General features: G+C 36.5%; 1 protein-coding gene across 1 annotated transcript; it reads left to right on the forward strand.

Annotated features, from left to right (window-relative positions):
* Positions 1–645: 645 nt before the first annotated feature.
* LOC121974737 (homeobox-leucine zipper protein HOX11-like) lies at positions 646–1,728 on the forward strand. The gene is made up of 3 exons (XM_042525929.1): positions 646–1,028; positions 1,109–1,188; positions 1,293–1,728. The coding sequence occupies exons 1-3, from the start codon at positions 750–752 to the stop codon at positions 1,522–1,524; spliced, it is 591 nt and encodes a 196-aa protein (XP_042381863.1). The 5' UTR covers positions 646–749; the 3' UTR covers positions 1,525–1,728.
* The last annotated feature ends 19,293 nt before the right edge of the window (positions 1,729–21,021 follow it).

The following is a 21,021-nucleotide window of genomic DNA, read 5'->3' on the forward strand; positions in this document are numbered from 1 at the left end:
TGCAAAAGAATTCGAATGATCGTACCAAAGTTTGTCGTTAATTAAGTGTACCTTTTTTCCTTTCTTTCTTTTTTCTTAGTGACGATCAATGAGAGAACAAACAAGATCACTCGGTGTGTTTGTTTTTTTTTTAATATCTCTTTGGCGATGTATATAAATCATGCCTTTGATTGATCTACGGATTGCTTAATCCTTGAGGAGAAGAAGATGAAAAATAATAATAATACAAGATATGGCACGAGGATGAAAACTACTGGTGAAAGCATTCAACCATTAATGAGTATCACTGTTCTCAATAGTCTAGAATCTTGCTCTGCAAGTCGCAAGCAATTTTCTTTTAAAGAAAACAAAAAAGAAAGAGATCATCTTAAAGTCGATCAAAATGCTACAGTTTTTCAAATCCTCATTAATGAGATTAATTTTTTGCAGCGCGAGAAACTGCTCGAGGGCAAACGGAGCTTCTTTGTCACTTGTGCTGCACTATTTCTGAAGGATTGTTTTGTAAGGAAACTGCAGGAAATTTATGTAATGACATAATGATTTATTCAAAGATTGATTCCCGCATTCCAAATAAATCTCGTACTTAAAATTCCTTCACTAGCCCCATTAAACCACACACAAAAAAAAAAGAGAAAAAACTTCCCTTTTTCATTTCTTCCTCCTCCACTCTATAAAATCCTCCCGTCCCTTGTCTTCTCCTTCCAGGAGTAACCAGGCCATCAATATATCCATCTCCCCTGTTTCAGTTCATGGAAGAAGAACTGGAAGAATGCAACATGAGCCTTGCACTTGGAATCAGCGGATATGGATCGAAGAAAAGTACTAGTAATCGCACTACCACTACGCTTCAGTTTGATGCTCTGTTTCCGAATCATTCAAAAGAAGTGGAAAATGTAGCGATCGGAGGAAAAGAAACCAGCAATTGCAGCAGCGAGGAGTTTCTCGGCCCCAAAAAAAAGCTTAAGCTGACAAAAGAGCAAGTCTTCCTGCTGGAGCAAAGCTACAGCGAACGCGACACGGTTAATACGGTAATAAAACGTGTTAAAAAAGTTTTTTATATGATTGAATTTGAGTTTGTAATTGCTGTTTAAATGGTTTGTGATTGCAGTCACAAAAGCAGGACTTGGCCGATCGGCTAAGAATTCAACCACGGCAAGTGGAGGTGTGGTTCCAGAACAGGAGAGCCAGGTGCGATGCCCAATTCATTTTCTTGTCCCCCTGTTTCGATTGATTTGGAAGGGAAAAACAGATTCTGTGGGCGAAATTGATTGAAAGGTTGGATTTTGATTCAGGACGAAGACGAGGCAGATGGAGTTTGACTACCAGTGCTTGAAAAGGTACTGCGAGAGGCTGTGCGAGGAGAACCGGCGGCTGAAGAAGGAGATGATGCATCTGCTGAAGGTGGCGACAGTCACCGCCTCCATGTGTCCTTCGTGCGAGAGGAGGGACGGCCTCGCTGCCGCCGCCGGAAAGAGCGCGGGGAAGTTGGCGTCGGAAAGAGCGCGGGGCAGTTGGCGCCGGTGAACGCCTTGCTTCTTAGCCGGCGAAATTAACCGGTTACTATATGAATAAGAGGGAGTGAGTTCTGTATCGCTAAATCGAAGGAAAGATGGAACTTGTTTTTTATTTTTCCTTTTGTTTTCCATAAAAAAATTGTCTTTAATTGAATATATGTGTTTTTAAAATCACATTTTCGATCAAAATGATCATATTTATTACGGGATAAAAGGACAACTGGCATCTAGCTTATTGTAATGACTTCAGATTTTAATAAAAATAAGACATTAAACTACTCTTATAAAAGTAAGAACTACCTTACTGGCTTACTCTCCTTACTTTTATATGTCTACAATCTAATTTATACTATTACTAAAAAGATAAACTCAATCCAGAATATGAACGGTAAAAAACACCTATTAAATTGATCATAGAAATACGTATTCACCGACCAAAGAGAAATTATTCCAATAGTATGGATTATTTTCCCTATTTTTCTCTATATTTTTTCAAATGATCATGCTATAGACAAAACCAGCCATTGATATCTAACAAAATTTTATAGTATTCAAATTTATTTATTAAGATAATCAAACTGAGTCAAACTGAAAATAAATCAAATGATTGTTCAAACTTAATTTAGTTTTTTTTATAATCTTGAGTCTCATTTAAATTTGATTTGAACTTAGTTCATTTAAATATTATCGAGCTCTCAATTGATATTTCGTTGATTATTGAGTTTGATAATATAAATTTATTTATTTATTTTATTTAATATATTAATAATAATTTTATTGATAAATATAATTGATGAACATTATTTATTCAATTTAATTGAGTTGTGTATTAAACTAATATAAATAAATATTTATAAAATTAAATATTAAATTTACTCATGAATATTCGGTTGAAAATATAATCCACAAGCTACTCAATATACAAAATAGATATTAAAAAATAGTTTTATCTTTATTTTTACTTTATTATTATTATTTATTCTTTTTTATATCTGAAAATTTAAAATAGGCTTGTTTGAAAAGTATAATAATATTTACACTCATCTCATTCTTTTATCATTCGCCCCAGATTATACGAAGGAAGATAAATTATGGAGTCAATTTATTAACGATCGTCAAGTGGTTAGGGGATGGGAAAAGTTCGGTTATGTAAAGGGAGGTAATCACGGAATTATCTTATAGGTGATTGTCAAGCGACAAAGGGGTGAGAGGAGTTTTTTCTTAAGAGTATGCACATGATGAGAATTAATCTCTGTCATATTATAACAAATCTGTTACCCTCTCACTAACTGGACACCCGGGAATAATAATTAATAATCCTTGTCGTTTATAGTAACGGTACTCAACCCATAAACTCTAAAGATAAAATCTAATCCTCTTAATTCTAGAACTAAAATTTTCTTTGAAAAAAAAATTACCTATTTCAATTAGGATGATCAAATCTAAATAGGCCCCAACAATAATGTTGCAGGTCGTTCCGCAGGGAACGATCTGCAGGTTAATAATATTCATGTCTTCAACACTTATGTACTTGTACATAAATCTTTTAACTATAGTCCTCTCGGGACGGTCTAGTGACTAACGCATGAGGTATAACCACCATGAGGTCTGAGGTTCGAATCTCGACAAAGCCGAGGTACATATTTTCCTTATGTGCTAGTCACTATTCCAAAAACTAGTAGTCACCCATGATTTACCTTCTTGGTCCTGATAGGAATTATTGAAAGGGTGTAGTTTTACTATAAACCAATAGTATTAGTAAAATCATTTTTTCAATATCAACCATTATTCTAAATTTAACATAATTTAAAAAATATGAACATAATATTTCATGTTATCCTTCTCACAAATTATATTAATGATATGTTGATGGTATGAAATTTGTTTCATGTACCATAGAAGTCTTGGGACAAAAAAACTCTCATACCCTCGAATTATTTAACCATCGGCTGTATATAAGTGGAACCAGTGATTTATCTCTCACAGTCGGAGGACGGATGAGAAATATCTGAATGAAATAATCGTAGCGAAGTAACCTTATAACATCTTGAATTCATCCATAGAAATATTAATATATTATGGTGATCGAGGTTATATGAGTTGAATAGTTGAACGAATAAATTAATTTTTCAAATTTATTTTATATATTTTACTCTGTATATTTCTGGGTGACTAAATAGGCGAGTCTAGATGCCCCCACTTCGTTTTTACTGATTAGGATGTCCGAACAGACCTCTAGACATCCGGATGGGCCTCTAGACACCTAACTCATACTTAATCACTCATTCATATATATATATATATATATATATATATATATATATATATATATATATTTCTCTCTTATATTCATTTTTACTAATTAGGATGCCTGAATAGGCCTCCAGACATCCGGACGGGTCTCACACCTAGACTTACACTTAATCACTCATGACTATACATGATAAAAATATGCCGATAAAAATCATATATATATATATATATAAAATTTTTTCCTCTCTTACCTGCATATAATTTTTTCTCTCTTGCATTCATTTTTACTAATTAGGATGCCCGAATAGGCCTCCAAACATTCGGACGGACCTCTAGACACCTAGACCCATACTTAATCACTCATAACTATGCATGATAAGAGTGTGCAGATAAAAATTACATATATATATATATATTTCCTATCTTACCTGCATATAATTTTTTCTCTCTCTTGCATACATATTGGTGCTGCAGCACAACATGGTGCAAATGTACATAAATCAACACTATATTGGTGCAAATCAGCACTATGCTGGTACTACCTTTTTAAGATCAGTACCAATAATGATGCAAACTAGTATAAAATCAACACCACATGATGTTTGCAAAAATCAACACTAATGTGGTATTGATTTGTGCAAATTTACATCAATGTTGATACTGATCTTTAAAAATCAGCACCAATATGGTACTGATTTGCGTAAATTAGTACCAACATAGTGCTGATTTACGCTGGTTTGTACCACTGTTAGTGTTGATTTTTAAAGATCAACACTAACGTGGTGCGAGTTTGTGCAAACTAGCACCAATGCAGTACTGATTTGTATATATTTGCACCACATTGGTGCTAGTTTGCACAAATTAGCACCAACGTGTTAGTGCTGGTACGTAGAAATCAACACCAATGTGCATTCAAGAGAGAGAAAAAAATTATATGAAGATGAGAGAGTGAAATAAAAAAAATTAGTTTTGGCCGTGTTAGACCATCTTAGATGTCGCCCATCGTCACTCAGGATAAATCATCCAAGATATCATATATATGATAAGTTGTGGGTTGTTCTATGAAATAATTCGTGATTACTTGATCCAGACACCTCAATTCATTTTTAAAAATAAAAAAATTATTTAAATCTTAAACCCTAAATACTCTCTCTATATATATATATAATATGTGGGTAGTTAAATGCTTTTAAAATTTTTTTTGAATAATATAATCTTAACCCCTAAATTATAAAGACAAAATCTGACTTAATCCCATAGCTAAATTAACAAAAGTAAATAAAATAATTGTGTATTTCAATTGGGGTCAGGCGTCCTGAAAGAAATGGTGTTAATTAATTTCAATCCTATTATTTTATACAATGATTATAGTTAACAAATCACGTGATTAATCATAATTCTTTTCCCACGGGTCAAAGTCGAGGTTTATTTATTTTTCAATTACATTATTTCACAATTTTTGAAAAGTAATGATTTAATTAAGAAAGTTGCTCGGATTTAAAATATTAATTAATGCATGGGTTGGAGATTCTAAATTTACAATTAATACCTAGTGCTTCTTATTTGAAATGCAAGTTTGTCCTTGCCAATCTAGGTAAATAGCTGATATTTTAAGGCATGAATTTTAGAATAAAATTCAACACGTGACCGGTTGGCATTCACAAACTGTAGAGTTTTCGACTCTTAAATAGGGAAGTATTATTAAAAGCTAGTTTAGGGATGTACTCTTAATATTCGATGACACTCTAGATTTCTCCAACATAAAAAAAAATCTTTCTAAAACATATAAAATTGCATATGCAGAATTAAAAATTATAATAGTACAACCCTATTTTTTTTAATAATATAAGTATTGAGACTATCAGTCCAATCAATCCAATCTAAAGATAGACTATCGGACTCTAAATATTAATTATAGATAAATTTAGAAGTATGGGCGATTTGTCACCGAGCAACCTATTAGATTATAAAAATACTAGAAAGGAGGTGAATAATATTCGTTAAAAATTATAATTTAAAATAAGCTACGTAGCAGAATAAAGAAAAATAAAAACATAAGTTAACATAAATAATTTTTTATTTGGTTCGGAGTCTTCGACGACTCCTACTCTAAGGCCCATATTTATTGAGTGCTTTCGTTGGACAATCACTATCAATTCGAATAATGAGTTACAAAGATTGAGTACAAGAATTGAAATTACTTGTCATCGACAAAAAGAAAGGAAATTTGAAATCTTTAGGTCTTCGAACTTCGGAGCATACTTTCAATATCATCAGAGCTATTTTAGACTAGCACGCAAGAATGAAACTTCTAGCAGATGTTATCCTAAAGCTGCTGTACGGAGACCTTTATATAGGTTCATTCCGAGCGCTTGGAGTCCCTCCCGGGCTCCTATACTGTGCTGACGTGGTGAACTCTCTATTAGGGTCGAAATGTAGCTAGAGGGGGAGGGGGGGTGAATAGCTCGTTGTGCGCTCGTCGTCTTACTTCTTGATGATGATAGGCAGCGGAAAATACAAGAAACAAAAATACAACGCTAACATGAAGGATTTACTTGATATCCACCTCAAGAAGAGGTGACTAATCCAAGGATCCACACACGACACACACTCTCCACTATGAAAATACTCCTTTACGGTAATTACCGAAGGCGGAGAAGCCTGTACAAGACTCACACACAAAGATACACAAGAAGAACAAAATACAAGTTGATACAATACTAAACCTTACATGATTTACACGGTAGAAACCCTAGCTTGCCTTTCTTCTTGCGTGTTGTTGCCTCTTGAACCTTGGAAGTGCACCAGCACTTGTTTCCAAGAGCCTCCAAGAACTAGCTGTGAGTTGTGGAGAAGATGCTGTGTAGATCGGAGAAGAATCGCATCGCTGTGGAATGAAAACCGTGCGAAGAAGAACGCTTGCCAACGGAGATAACCTGCACCAACGACCGGATCTCAATCTATTGAATTGCTCTCAATCGATTGGGGAGACTTTGGATCGATCGATCGATTGATCCAAAGCGCCTCTGTGCTCTCTGGAACTCGCTTGAATCGATTACCCTATCGATTCACTAACCCTCGTGCGATTTCAGTCTCTCAATCGATCACTCGATCGATTGGTGGCTCCCAATCGATCGGGTGATCGATTGGGAGGCATTCTGTGCAACACCGATTCCTTCCCAATTGATTCACTGATCGATTGGGAGGAAGTAATTGTCGCGGGACTCACCTAATCGATCAACTGATCGATTGGGCATGAGTCAATCGATCGGTTGATCGATTGGATTCACTTGTGACTTGCCAAATCACGTCCAAAGTCCCTAAAATCGACATCCGGTCAACCGTGACATGTTGGGGCATTATGCCTAGCATCCGGTCACCCTCAACCTACCAGGACTTCCTCTCCAAGTGTCCGGTCAATCCCTTTGACCCACTTGGACTTTTCTCCTCATGCCAAGTATCCGATCAACCCTTTGACCTACTTGGACTTTTCCATACCAGGTGTCCGGTCAACCTTGATCCACCTGGATTTCCGTGTGCCTGGCTTCACTCACCAAGTCTTCCCTTCTGCCTAGCTTCACTCACTAGGACTTCCCATCTGCCCGGCTTCACTCACCAAGACTTTCACCTAGCTTCACTCACTAGGGTTTCCCATCTGCCTGGCTTCACTCACTGGGACTTTCACCTAGCTTCACTCACTAGGTCTTTCACTTGACTTCACTCACCAGGATTTCTCAACTGCCTGGCTTCACTCACTAGGACTTCTCCTCTATCTAGCTTCACTCACTAGGTGTTTCACCTGACTTCACTCACCAGGATTTTTCAATTGTCTGGCTTCACTCACTAGGACTTCTCAGTCAAGTATGCAGTTAATCTTGACCTACTTGACTCTTCTTCACATCTAACTGGTCAACCTTGACCAGAGGATAATTGTACCAACAATCTCCCCAAATGAACGATTGCACCTGTAATCTTCATATATTGTCAGTCTCCATGTATTATCAAACATCGAAATCCAAACATCAAGATTCAAACTTGAGCCTTCTCAAGCTTAGTCAACCAGGTCAACCTTGACCTAGGGAATATTGCACCAACACTCTCGTCGAAACTTGATCCATTAATTTTATCCACTTCTGGGCACCCAAACCCCTCCAGGAGCCTGGACCGTTGACATGGGTTCGGCTAGTCGTCGGGCTCCAACTCAGCTTCGGGGTGAAATTTGTGGTCCGGGCGCCTAGACTAGCTTCAGTGCTTGGCAGTTGCCCAAATGAGGCTAGTCCAGGCGTTCGAATCCCTTTCGGGCGCTCAGACTCTCTTTTTTTAACAACTTCTTTTTCTGTAAAAAAGGGTTAGTCCAAGCAACCAAAAAATATATTTACCCTACAAAATAAAGTTAGCACAATATAATAAGATAGTAGTAATAATTAGATCTTGTCTCCCCAAGACTAAGATCTAGTCAAGATTTCAACTTAGGTTTCCCAAATGGACCTAAGTTGGACCGACGCCTACAGTTCCTTCAACGGGGAACGCACCCTCACTTCTCCTCTAGTTGTTTACTTTTTACTTATCAACTGTAATAACTTGACTTGCTTTTGACCCATCAGGTCTTCTCGCCAGTTGTCAAGTCCATAGACCTAAATAGACTTCGGTCGGTTGTCAAGCCTCGCGGACCCAATCGGACTTTCCACAAGATATTGGGACCTATCTGTACTTCACATTAGCTATCGGGTCCTATGGGCCTTGCTTAATTTTAGCCTGGTGTCAGGTCCTTTAGACCCGTCAACTCTTGCACACTTGGTAAAGCAATTAAATTAAAAACATTCTAACTTTAATCCACTTATCATTCATCAAAATCTGAGTTAGATTATTAGTGTAAATTGCACCAACAATCTCTCTCTTTTTGATGTAATGACAACCTGAGTTAAAGTTAGAAAAAATAATATTGAAAAATAATATGCAAAATACAAACAAATGATCTAAGTTATTTTTAAATTTGTTCATTTGATCAAATTTGTTTGTCTTTTTCTACATTAACCCTTAGGCATTCATAAAAAAATCTAAGGTAAAAGAAAGACAAGCATAAGAAATAAGGTCAGTCATTAATGCAAAAAAAAAAAGGTAGCCTGGTGCATGAAGCTACTTTAAATTATAATTTAAAGTAACTACTTTATATATTTAAGATTGAGGGAGAGGTTTGGAATAATTTGAAAATATTTTTAAGAGCATTTTCTAAGTAAAATTTTTGGCAAAGTTGTTTTCCAAGTAAGGCTAGATAAAAAAGCTTTTAAGGAAATTTCTTCACAATTCTTGAGTAGTCTTTTTTCAAAGAGAAATTTATAAGTTAATTTTTTTAAAATAAGGATTAAACTAATTCTTAAGTAAACTTTTTCAAAAATATCTAAATAAAATTTTTCAAAAATTTCTAAATAAACCTTTGAAAAAAAATTCTAAGTTAATATTTGTAAAAAAAAAATTCTAATCAAGAGTTTCAAAGTAAGAAATATTTTCAAAAAAAAATATCCTAAGTTTAAGATTTTCAAATCAATTTTACAGAAATTTGTTTCAAAGTAATTTGTTAAATAGAAAATATTTTTCTAACAAAGATTTTTAAAGTAATTTAAAAAAATATTTTAAAGTAAAAAGAAAAAATATTTTTCTAGAAAATATTTTCAAAGAAATTTTAAAGAAAACTTTTCAACTTTTAAAGAAAACTTTTCAAAATTTTCTTAGTTTCTTCAAACTTTTCAAAATTTTCTTAGTTTCTTCAAACTTTTCAAAATTTGTATAAGAATTTTCAAAGTAAGTTTCAAGAAAATTTTTTCAAGAAAGATTGGAAAAAATTCTATGTAGGATTTTTAAAGTAGTAAAAAAAATTCAAAAAAAAATATTTTCAAAAATATTTTTTAGGTAAACATTTTCTAAAAAAAAGTTTAGTAAATGTTTTAAAAAGGATTTTATGTAAGAAATATTTTTAAGAGTATAGATTTAAAATAATTTTTCAAGATGTTTTCTAAGTAAAGATTTTTCAAGAATTGCATAAGTAAAACATTTTAGAATGATTAGATCCTCCCTTGAATTTGATATCTATATTTAAAAATAATTATTCAACTACCAATATCCTTAGTATATGTCTAACTGTTAGTTACTAACTATCTACAGAAGATAGTAGTGTTGACTTGGTTAGTCAAGTTAAGTAAAATTTGATCCAGCTTATTGTTTATTAAAAAGGATTGCTTAGCCACATTAATGTATTGTTGTATTTATAGCTCAGACTTGTTGCACTGATATAAGTATCTGAAGTCCAGGCAAAAGGCCTACACTGTAATGACCCAATTTTTCCTATTTCAAGTTCTAAAAGTTCATAAAAATATTTGGAAATACTTTTAAAATATTCTAGAGATTTTTAGGAATTTTTAGAGTATTTTTACGTAATTTTTAGAGGTCGTTTAGTAGGGTTACAAAAAGAAAGAAGTTTTTTTTAAAAAAAAAAATTGTAGAAGCTAGATTTCGAACCCAGCTCCTCGGAACCAAGCAAAACAGGCCCAACCAGCTGAGCTACACGGTTTTGTTAACCTTATATGGTGAGAACTAAATTTATAGCATAGTTAATGATTAGGGAATAAATTGAGAAAAAGTGCGCGGCTGAGGGATTGAAGCCGAGACCTTTGACTTGGTTAAAACTCGGTTGACCAGCAGTGCCAGTGAGTTTTGTTAATTAAGGAAAGAATGGATTATATTTAAGGTATAGTAATTAATAAAAATCTTAGTTATAAGAAGAGGTTTAAGTTTTTCCCGAACCCTAAATTTTTCTCACCCGAACCTCTTCTCCTCTCTCACGAACGGCGGCGGCGACTTCGCTGTTCGGGCGAAAAGGGCGACGGAGCTAGGCTTTTTCCGGCCGGTCTTCACCCGTGTGCGACCACCATCGTCGAGGAGAGCTTGTGAGCACGAAGAAGAGCCGAAATCCAAGCTATCCGAAACCCTAGCAGCATTAGAAGCTCCCCCTTTTCGGTTGTAAGTCCAAGAACGGCGAGGTGAGTTGCTACTCACCTGCAGTAGAAGTAGTTTTCGGACCTTGATCTTCTCGATTTTGAAACATGCTGTAAAGATTATGGTTTTGTGCTTACTGCCGGGGATCTCAAAGAAAAGGAATGAATTGTTTAGTTTAGGCATATGATTTGGATTTCCTTCATGCCTTGCAATTAGAAATTTAAGTTAGAGTTAGAATTTTCTGTTGTGACCTTGCTGTGCAATTCGGGTTTGTGACCTTGCTGTGCAAATCGGATTGGTACGGATTTGGATTTGTGCCATGCATTAGGCTTGAGTAACCTTGATTTGGAAGTTCAGTTTTGAAATCTTGTTGTAAATTCCGAACATGAACAGCCTTTACAAGTGCAGATTTAGTTTTGTTGAAATCTGAGATAAATGAATAAGTTGTTTAGGTTTAACATGTGGTTTCGGTTTCTACTAGTTGAACATGAGCAGCCGACCCTTTAGTTTGCAACATTGATATCTTTAAATTCCTTTCTTTGCTACTGCATGAGAATGAGCAGCCGGCTTTAGCTTGCAGTGTTGATTTTCTTGATTTTTTCTTCCTTGCTGCTAATTGAGCATGAACAGCAGTGTAGTTTCCTTAAGGAGCATGCACAACTTGGCACCTTAGTATATTTGGATAGATCTTTTGTTGCTGTTTTAAGGACAAGAACAATCTTTATTTAGTTAGAATGAGTTTAGCATTACAGCTTTCTTGTCTTTGCATTTAAGGAGCAAGAACAATCCTTAACATCAGTATTTTAGTTTTGGGTACCTTGCATTTTAACAAGCATGAACAATTTGTGTCGAGTTTCGGATTTCTTTTGAAGTATGAAGTTATTCCAGTAAGCATGAGATTACCTATTTGTTTTTCTAGCAAGAATGAAATTTTCATTGCTAGTTATTAAGCACGAACAACCTCTAATTTCCAGAAAGCAGTTTGTTTCTGTTTAATTACAGATAGTATATCTTGAGCATGCAATTATTAGTTTCTTTGCTATTACATAAGCATGAGTTTCTATCTTTAAGAACTATAAGCAAGAAAGACTAAGGTCTAGACTTGATTTCAATTCCAGAAGATTGAATATCAAAAGCGCACACAAGGTGTTTGCTTAAATGCCAAGTAAGGGCAAGTATAAAGAAGTTATAGTTAAAAAGAAAGTATTTTACTTTGTAATGGCATGTACCGGACACGAGGTCCAGGACACAAGGTCCATTGGGTGGGCTCCTAGATCGCCCCTAGGCACAAGATCGCCTAGAAGTACCTTAGTAGTTTCAGGATTAGCTACCTCGACTCTTACTAAGGATGCGCGCAAATTGGTACTATGCCGGACCCAAAAGAAGTTTATTATTATTTTGAAGTATTAAAGTATAAGTTTTGAAACAAATGAATCAAGCTTCAAATATGTTTAGAATTAGAAAGTTTAGTTTTTTGTTATTTGAAGCATGTGGTAGTAGTTTTATTTGTTTCTTGCTATTAGATTATTCAGCATGTTTAGCTTTACATGTTTAGTAGTTTTACATGTTTAGTAGCTTTACATGTTTAGTAGCTTTACATGTTTAGTATGCTTCTTTTATTGGTTTATGAGCATGATAAACTATACATGTTTAGTATTTCAGCTAGTATGCTTCTTTTATTGGTTTATGAGCATGATAAACTATACATGTTTAGTATTTCAGCTAGTATGCTTCTTTTATTGGTTTATGAGCATAATTAGCTATACAATGATTAGCATTTCAGTTAGCATGATTCCTTTGCTATATATGAGCATGAGTAGTTTTATATGTTAGCATTCAGTTTTAGCATGTTTTTATTTATATACATGCATATCGAGTTTTTGTGAGTAGATAGCGCTCACTAAGCTTTATGCTTATAGACTGCATTTCCTCCTACTGCAGATAAAGGGAAAGAAAAGATACAGTGAAGGAAGGCGACAAGGAGATGCAAGAGGAGTGTGTGATGTGTGGACTATGGAGGTCCTTGGGACTTAGCTAAGGAATTCATTTAGTTTAAGAATGTGATTAGTTTGATTTCTTATTAAGTTGATAAGAAAAGGATGTAGTAAGAAGTTATGTTTTCGGTTTTTCATTATCTGCATGATTTGAATTATTAAACTGCGTGGTTGTGGTTAGTTTTCATTTCTTATTAAACTGCGTGGTTGATTGAAATATATTTCCAGCCGCCTGTGGCTGAGTATATTATGCTTGTATTATGGAAAATGGTCACCGGTACAGGGGAGATTCTGTCGAAATTTTTCGGTAGGGTTTTCCTAGAGATTTTTAATAAATCGGTTAAGTAGAGTTAGTAGATAAGTAACGGTCACTCTTAGAGAGTAGTAGTAGTAGTAAGAAGGGTGGTCGTTACAGTTGGTATCAGAGCAGTGTTCCATTCTCCAGCATCACACACACATCAGCATCATCCTTGCCGTCTCCAAGTAAGAAAGTATTTAAGATTTTTCTTTATTCTGCTTTCCTTTTTATTAACTGCAGTACAGAGTAATTGCTTATGAGTACTTAAGTAAGATAGAAGTTATTGTTTCTCCTTTCTTAATTCATATATATATATATGATTAGAAAGGGTTAGAGAAGCTATTTAGTCTTTTTCCTCTGCATAATTGGATGTCAAGAAGAGGACATCCCCGTACCGTTTATACTGAGAACCAAGATCAGGAGAACGAAGAGCCCAGAACCCCTGGGCCTATTATCTCTGAAGTTGTTACTCAATTTCAAAGACAAGTAGCGAGCAGCAGCAAGCGATCGTCAATCTAATGACCAATCAGAAGCCAGCTCCTCCCACTTCTCCCAACCATTAATGTGGAGACCCCAGTGGTGACTGAAGTCCCATCAGCTGCCCTGGAAGTCGCCACAGCATCTAAAAGACAAGAAGCATATCTTATCCAGTGGCTGAAGCTGAAACCAGAAAGCTTCTCAGGAATGACTGAGCCCTGGGATGCCTAGGCTTGGTTCAAGACATTTGAGAGCACAATGGAGCTTCTTGACTGACCAGAAGTCGAGATGGTTGATACCATTAAGTGTGCCTCTTTCTGCTTATCTGGAGATGCTTGTATGTAGTGGGAGCGAGTTAAGAGTAAGAGAGCAGTCAACCAGATGAGCTGAGTTGACTTTGAGATAGAGTTTTACTAAGAGTTCTTCCGCCAACGGATCACCAATAAACATTATAAGGTGGTTATAGAATTTAGACCAGGTGACTTACCAGTAGAAGAAGCAGTTAAAAGATTTAACAGGCTAGCTCACCTTTGCCTAGAGTTAGTAAGTACAGTGAAAGAACGAGTCAGACTGATGCTCCTAATGCTGAGACCAGAAATAACACCTAATGTGAGTAGTGAAACTCACCGACCATAGATTGGTGAAGAGCTAGCCAGCAGGGCATTAGTGAGCATTATCTGAACAGCAACAAGGCACAACAAACGCAACATGAGCCAGTCAAGATAGAAGACAAGACAGTGGGGAAACAGAGAACCCAGTCAAGTAATCAGAACTGGAAGGACAAAGATAACAAGAAAGACCCAAGCAGGAAGATGTTCGGGTAGTCTGTGAGTATTCAAAGGTATTTCTAGAAGGGCTACCTGGACTACCTCCCAACAGAGAAGTGGAGCCAATTTCAAAAGCTTCGTACCGAATTTCTCTAGCAGAGCTAAACGAGTTACAAGAACAACTTCAGGAGCTGCTTGACAAAGGTTTCATCCGCCCTAGTCATTCACCATGGGGAGCTCCTGTGTTGTTTGTCAAGAAGAAGGATGGATCTATGCGGATGCGCATAGATTATAGAGCTCTGAACCAAGTGACCATCAAGAACAAGTATCCACTGCCCAGGATCGATGACCTATTTGATCAATTGAGAGGGGCAACAGTGTTCTCCAAGATAGACATGCGCTCTGGGTACCATCAGCTAAAAGTGAAAGAAAGAGACATACCCAGAACGGCTTTCAGGACCAGATACGGACACTACGAGTTCGTAGTCATGCCTTTTGGTGTGACTAATGCACCTGCAATTTTCATGGACCTGATGAATAGAGTGTTCAGAGAATACCTTGACAAATTTGTTATTGTGTTCATCGACGACATTCTAGTTTATTCCAGAACCCCAGAGGAGCATGACACACACTTGAGAATAGTTCTGCAAACCCTTCAACAAAAGCAGCTCTATGCTAAATTCTCAAAGTGCGAATTCTGGTTGGAGCAGGTGGCGTTTCTAGGTCACATCGTTTCTAGAGAAGGCATTCAAGTGGATCCAGCCAAAGTAGAAGCGGTCAGCAATTGGAAGAGACCCAAGAACGCCAGGGAGATCAGAAGCTTCCTTGGTTTAGCTGGGTACTACAGGAAATTCGTGGAAGACTTTTTCCAGAATAGCCTCTCCACTTATAGCCCTCACCAGGAAGAACAAGAAGTTTGAATGGTCAGATAAATGTGAGCAGAGTCTTCAAGAACTCAAGAAGAGACTAACTAGTGCTCCCATTCTGACTGTTCCATAGAGTGACAAGAGTTTTGACATCTACAGTGATGCTTCCAAGATGGGCTTAGGAGCTGTACTCATGCAAGAAGGAAAAGTTATAGCTTATGCTTCCAGGCAACTCAAAGACTACGAGAAGAACTACCCCACTCATGATCTTGAGCTGACAGCTGTGGTCTTTGCACTGAAACTCTGGTGACATTACGAGTCCAGTCCAGAATCTTCTGGACCATCAGAGTCTTAAGTACTTCTTCACTCAGAAGGACTTAAACATGAGACAGCGTAGGTGGCTAGAGTTGGTCAAAGATTATGACTGTGAAATCCTCTACCATCCAGGCAAAGCTAATAAAGTGGCAGATGCACTAAGCAGAAAATCCAGTGCATCCCTGATGTCTTTGTCATCATTAGCCCTACCACTGCAGAAGGAGTTGTCAGATTTTGGTATGGAAATTATTTATGGGCAACTCTCTGCATTGACCTTAGAGTCAACCCTACTTGAGGATATACAGAGAAAGCAAAGTGAAGATCCTGATATCCAAAAGATCAAGCAAGGGATACAGGAAGAAGGAAATTCGGAGTTTCGAGTATCAGACAGTGGAATTCTTTATCAGGGGAGTCGCCTTTGTGTTCCCAATGACGAAGAGCTGAGAAAGGAAATTTTGGAAGAAGCTCATAGTACACCTTATTCCATGAATCCTAGTTCTACCAAGATGTATCAAGACGTGAAACAGAGATTCTAGTGGTCTGGACTCAAAAGAGATGTAGCTAAATATGTCAGTACCTGCCTGACATGTCAGAGGGTCAAAGCAGAACACCAGAGACCAGGAGGAGTTCTACAGCCTCTTCCTATACCAGAGTGGAAGTGGGAAGATATATCCATGGACTTCATAACGGGTTTCCCAAGAACCACAAATGGATATGATGCGATATGGGTGATAGTGGACAGATTGACCAAGTCTGCTCATTTTCTAGCCATCAAGGTGTCTCACTCTATAGAGCAGTTGGCACAGTTGTATGTTAAAGAGGTGACCAGACTTCACGGAGTTCCTAAATCTATTATTTCTGATAGAGATGGGCGCTTCACCTCTCACTTCTGGGAGTGTGTTCAGACTACACTAGGCACCAAACTCAAGTTCAGCACAAACTTCCATCCTCAGACTGATGGACAGACAGAGCGAGTAAATCAGATTCTAGAAGATATGCTCAGAGCTTGTGCACTAGATTTCAAGGGAAGTTGGTGCAAGTACCTGTGCTTAGCTAAATTTGCCTACAACAACAGCTATCAGGCCACCATCAAGATGGCTCCTTATGAGGCATTGTATGGCAGGAAATGCAGATCACCCATTTGCTGGCAAGAAGCAGGTGAGAGAAAAGAAATGGAAGTAGAACTGGGCATTCAGACAGAGCTGATAGATGAGACTACTCAGGCTATTCAGAAGATCAGACAGAGAATTGAGACTGACACACGTCGTAGGCCACTTGAATTCCAAGTAGGGGATTCAGTCTTTCTCAAGGTCGCTCCTATGAAGGGAGTGATGAGATTTGGCAAGAAGGGCAAATTAAGTCCTCGTTATGTAGGACCTTACCTGATCACAGAAAGGATTGGGAAAGTAGCTTACAAGCTGGATTTACCACAAGACATGTTAGCAATACACAATGTATTTCATGTCTCCCTGCTAAAGAAGTGTCTCTACGACCCTGGCCAAGTGATTCAGCCTCAGTCAGTGCAGATCCAAGAGGATCTTAGTTATAAGAGCAGACCTACACAGATAGTGGACAGAACAGTCAAGAGACTAAGAAATAAAGAAGTGCCACTAGTGAAGGTTATCTGGCAGAACCAGAAGCACGAGGAAGTCACTTGGGAGCGGGAGGACAGTATGAGACAGAAGTATCCAGAGCTATTCTAAGTTCGAGGACGAACTTTTTATAAGGTATGGAGAATTGTAACGACCCAATTTTCCCTATTTCAAGTTCTAAAAGTTCATAAAAATATTTGGAAATACTTTTAAAATATTCTAGAGATTTTTAGGAATTTTTAGAGTATTTTTACGTGATTTTTGGAGGTCGTTTAGTAGGGTTACAAAAAGAAAGAAGTTTTAAAAAAAAAAAAGTTATAGAAGCTAGGTTTCGAACCCAGCTACTCAGACCCAAGCAAAATCGGCCCAACCAGCTGAGCTACACGGTTTTGTTAACCTTATATGGTGAGAACTAAATTTATAGCATAGTTAATGATTAGGGAATAAATTGAGAAAAAGTGCGCGGCTGAGGGATTGAAGCCAAGACCTTTGACTTGGTTAAAACTCGATTGACCAGCTGTGCTAGCGAGTTTTGTTAATTAAAGAAAGAATGGATTATATTTAAGGTATAGTAATTAATAAAAATCTTAGTTATAAGAAGAGGTTTAAGTTTTTCCCGAACCCTAAATTTTTCTCACCCGAACCTCTTCTCCTCTCTCACGAACGGCGGCGGCGACTTCGCTGTTCGGGCGAAAAGGGCGACGGAGCTAGGCTTTTTCCGGCCGGTCTTCACCCGTGTGCGACCACCATCGTCGAGGAGAGCTTGTGAGCACGAAGAAGAGCCGAAATCCAAGCTATCCGAAACCCTAGCAGCATTAGAAGCTCCCCCTTTTCGGTTGTAAGTCCAAGAACGGCGAGGTGAGTTGCTACTCACCTGCAGTAGTAGTTTTCGGACCTTGATCTTCTCGATTTTGAAACATGCTGTAAAGATTATGGTTTTGTGCTTACTGCCGGGGATCTCAAAGAAAAGGAATGAATTGTTTAGTTTAGGCATATGATTTGGATTTCCTTCATGCCTTGCAATTAGAAATTCAAGTTAGAGTTAGAATTTTCTGTTGTGACCTTGCTGTGCAATTCGGGTTTGTGACCTTGCTGTGCAAATCAGATTGGTACGGATTTGGATTTGTGCCATGCATTAGGCTTGAGTAACCTTGATTTGGAAGTTCAGTTTTGAAATCTTGTTGTAAATTCCGAACATGAACAGCCTTTACAAGTGCAGATTTAGTTTTGTTGAAATCTGAGATAAATGAATAAGTTGTTTAGGTTTAACATGTGGTTTCGGTTTCTACTAGTTGAACATGAGCAGCCGACCCTTTAGTTTGCAACATTGATATCTTTAAATTCCTTTCTTTGCTACTGCATGAGAATGAGCAGCCGGCTTTAGCTTGCAGTGTTGATTTTCTTGATTTTTTCTTCCTTGCTGCTAATTGAGCATGAACAGCAGTGTAGTTTCCTTAAGGAGCATGCACAACTTGGCACCTTAGTATATTTGGATAGATCTTTTGTTGTTGTTTTAAGGACAAGAACAATCTTTATTTAGTTAGAATGAGTTTAGCATTACAGCTTTCTTGTCTTTGCATTTAAGGAGAAAGAACAATCCTTAACATCAGTATTTTAGTTTTGGGTACCTTGCATTTTAACAAGCATGAACAATTTGTGTCGAGTTTCGGATTTCTTTTGAAGTATGAAGTTATTCCAGTAAGCATGAGATTCCCTATTTGTTTTTCCAGCAAGAATGAAGTTTTCATTGCTAGTTATTAAGCACGAACAATCTCTAATTTCCAGAAAGCAGTTTGTTTCTGTTTAATTACAGATAGTATATCTTGAGCATGCAATTATTAGTTTCTTTGCTATTACATAAGCATGAGTTTCTATCTTTAAGAACTATAAGCAAGAAAGACTAAGGTCTAGACTTGATTTCAATTCCAGAAGATTGAATATCAAAAGCGCACACAAGGTGTTTGCTTAAATGCCAAGTAAGGGCAAGTATAAAGAAGTTATAGTTAAAAAGAAAGTATTTTACTTTGTAATGGCATGTACCGGACACGAGGTCCAGGGCACAAGGTCCATTGGGTGGGCTCCTAGATCGCCCCTAGGCACAAGATCGCCTAGAAGTACCTTAGTAGTTTCAGGATTAGCTACCTCGACTCTTACTAAGGATGCGCGCAAATTGGTACTATGCCGGACCCAAAAGAAGTTTATTATTATTTTGAAGTATTAAAGTATAAGTTTTGAAACAAATGAATCAAGCTTCAAATATGTTTAGAATTAGAAAGTTTAGTTTTTTGTTATTTGAAGCATGCGGTAGTAGTTTTATTTGTTTCTTGCTATTAGATTATTCAGCATGTTTAGCTTTACATGTTTAGTAGTTTTACATGTTTAGTAGCTTTACATGTTTAGTAGCTTTACATGTTTAGTATGCTTCTTTTATTGGTTTATGAGCATGATAAACTATACATGTTTAGTATTTCAGCTAGTATGCTTCTTTTATTGGTTTATGAGCATAATTAGCTATACAATGATTAGCATTTCAGTTAGCATGATTCCTTTGCTATATATGAGCATGAGTAGTTTTATATGTTAGCATTCAGTTTTAGCATGTTTTTATTTATATACATGCATATCGAGTTTTTGTGAGTAGATAGCGCTCACTAAGCTTTATGCTTATATACTGCATTTCCTCCTACTGCAGATAAAGGGAAAGAAAAGATACAGTGAAGGAAGGCGACAAGGAGATGCAAGAGGAGTGTGTGATGTGTGGACTATGGAGGTCCTTGGGACTTAGCTAAGGAATTCATTTAGTTTAAGAATGTGTTTAGTTTGATTTCTTATTAAGTTGATAAGAAAAGGATGTAGTAAGAAGTTATGTTTTCGGTTTTTCATTATCTGCATGATTTGAATTATTAAACTGCGTGGTTATGGTTAGTTTTCATTTCTTATTAAACTGCGTGGTTGATTGAAATATATTTCCAGCCGCCTGTGGCTGAGTATATTATGCTTGTATTATGGAAAATGGTCACCGGTACAGGGGAGATGTTACCGAAATTTTTCGGTAGGGTTTTCCTAGAGATTTTTAATAAACCGGTTAAGTAGAGTTAGTAGATAAGTAACGGTCACTCTTAGAGAGTAGTAGTAGTAGTAAGAAGGGTGGTCGTTACATACACATCTAACCCATTCTATGTTTTTGAATACATAATCAATGTAGACCTAATATATTTGTGAGATGCTCATTCCCTAGATCTATAGGATCATGCTTTCTATGAGTTCGATCTAGACTAAGGCTAAAACAATTTTGCAACACTAGAGAAATGGAAAACTTTTAGAAAACATAAGTAAATAATTTTCCTAGAATTTGTAAATTACTTGAAAATTTGTTTAATTATAAAAGTCCTAGTCTATCGTGTATATTCCCAGTCATTTTGTAGATTACTGAATTCAGATTCTGGTAGTAGTTTAGTGAAATGCCAGCTAAATTTGACTTGGACTCAATATAGTTAAGTTCAACATCTCCTTTGGCGACGTGATCTCTAATAAAGTGATGCTTAATTTTAATATGTTTAGTTCTTGAATGATGCACTAGATTTTTGATTAAGTTAATTAACTTGATGTTATCAATATAGATTTTTACATTTTTATATTATTAGTTAAAGTCTTTTAGTATGCGCATTATCCATAACAGTTGTGCTATATACTCACCCATTACTGTTGGAACTCCAAGGTGTTTTGATGTGATCAAATAAGCTAAGTTAGATCCTGCGTTGTCTAACCCTTGTGTCTAAGTGTGCAGGTGTAACAACCCAAATTTCCTCATTTGGAGTCCTAATAGTGCTTAAAAATATTTAGAAATGCTTTAGAAATATTCTAGAGATTTTTAGAAATTTTTAGAGTATTTTTATGTAATTTTTGGAGTTCGTTTGATATTTTTACCAAAAGAAACAAGTTGCAAAAAAATAAA

This window comes from Zingiber officinale, chromosome 4B (assembly GCF_018446385.1).
Source record: "Zingiber officinale cultivar Zhangliang chromosome 4B, Zo_v1.1, whole genome shotgun sequence".
Taxonomy (NCBI): domain Eukaryota; kingdom Viridiplantae; phylum Streptophyta; class Magnoliopsida; order Zingiberales; family Zingiberaceae; genus Zingiber; species Zingiber officinale.

Bases quoted from the DNA above. Each gene is read 5' to 3' on its own strand.
- LOC121974737 (XM_042525929.1), top strand. From the start codon at position 750: ATGGAAGAAGAACTGGAAGAATGCAACATGAGCCTTGCACTTGGAATC. The intron at 1,029-1,108 runs GTAATAAAACGT...TTGTGATTGCAG, and splicing joins AACGCGACACGGTTAATACG to TCACAAAAGCAGGACTTGGC. The intron at 1,189-1,292 runs GTGCGATGCCCA...ATTTTGATTCAG, and splicing joins TTCCAGAACAGGAGAGCCAG to GACGAAGACGAGGCAGATGG.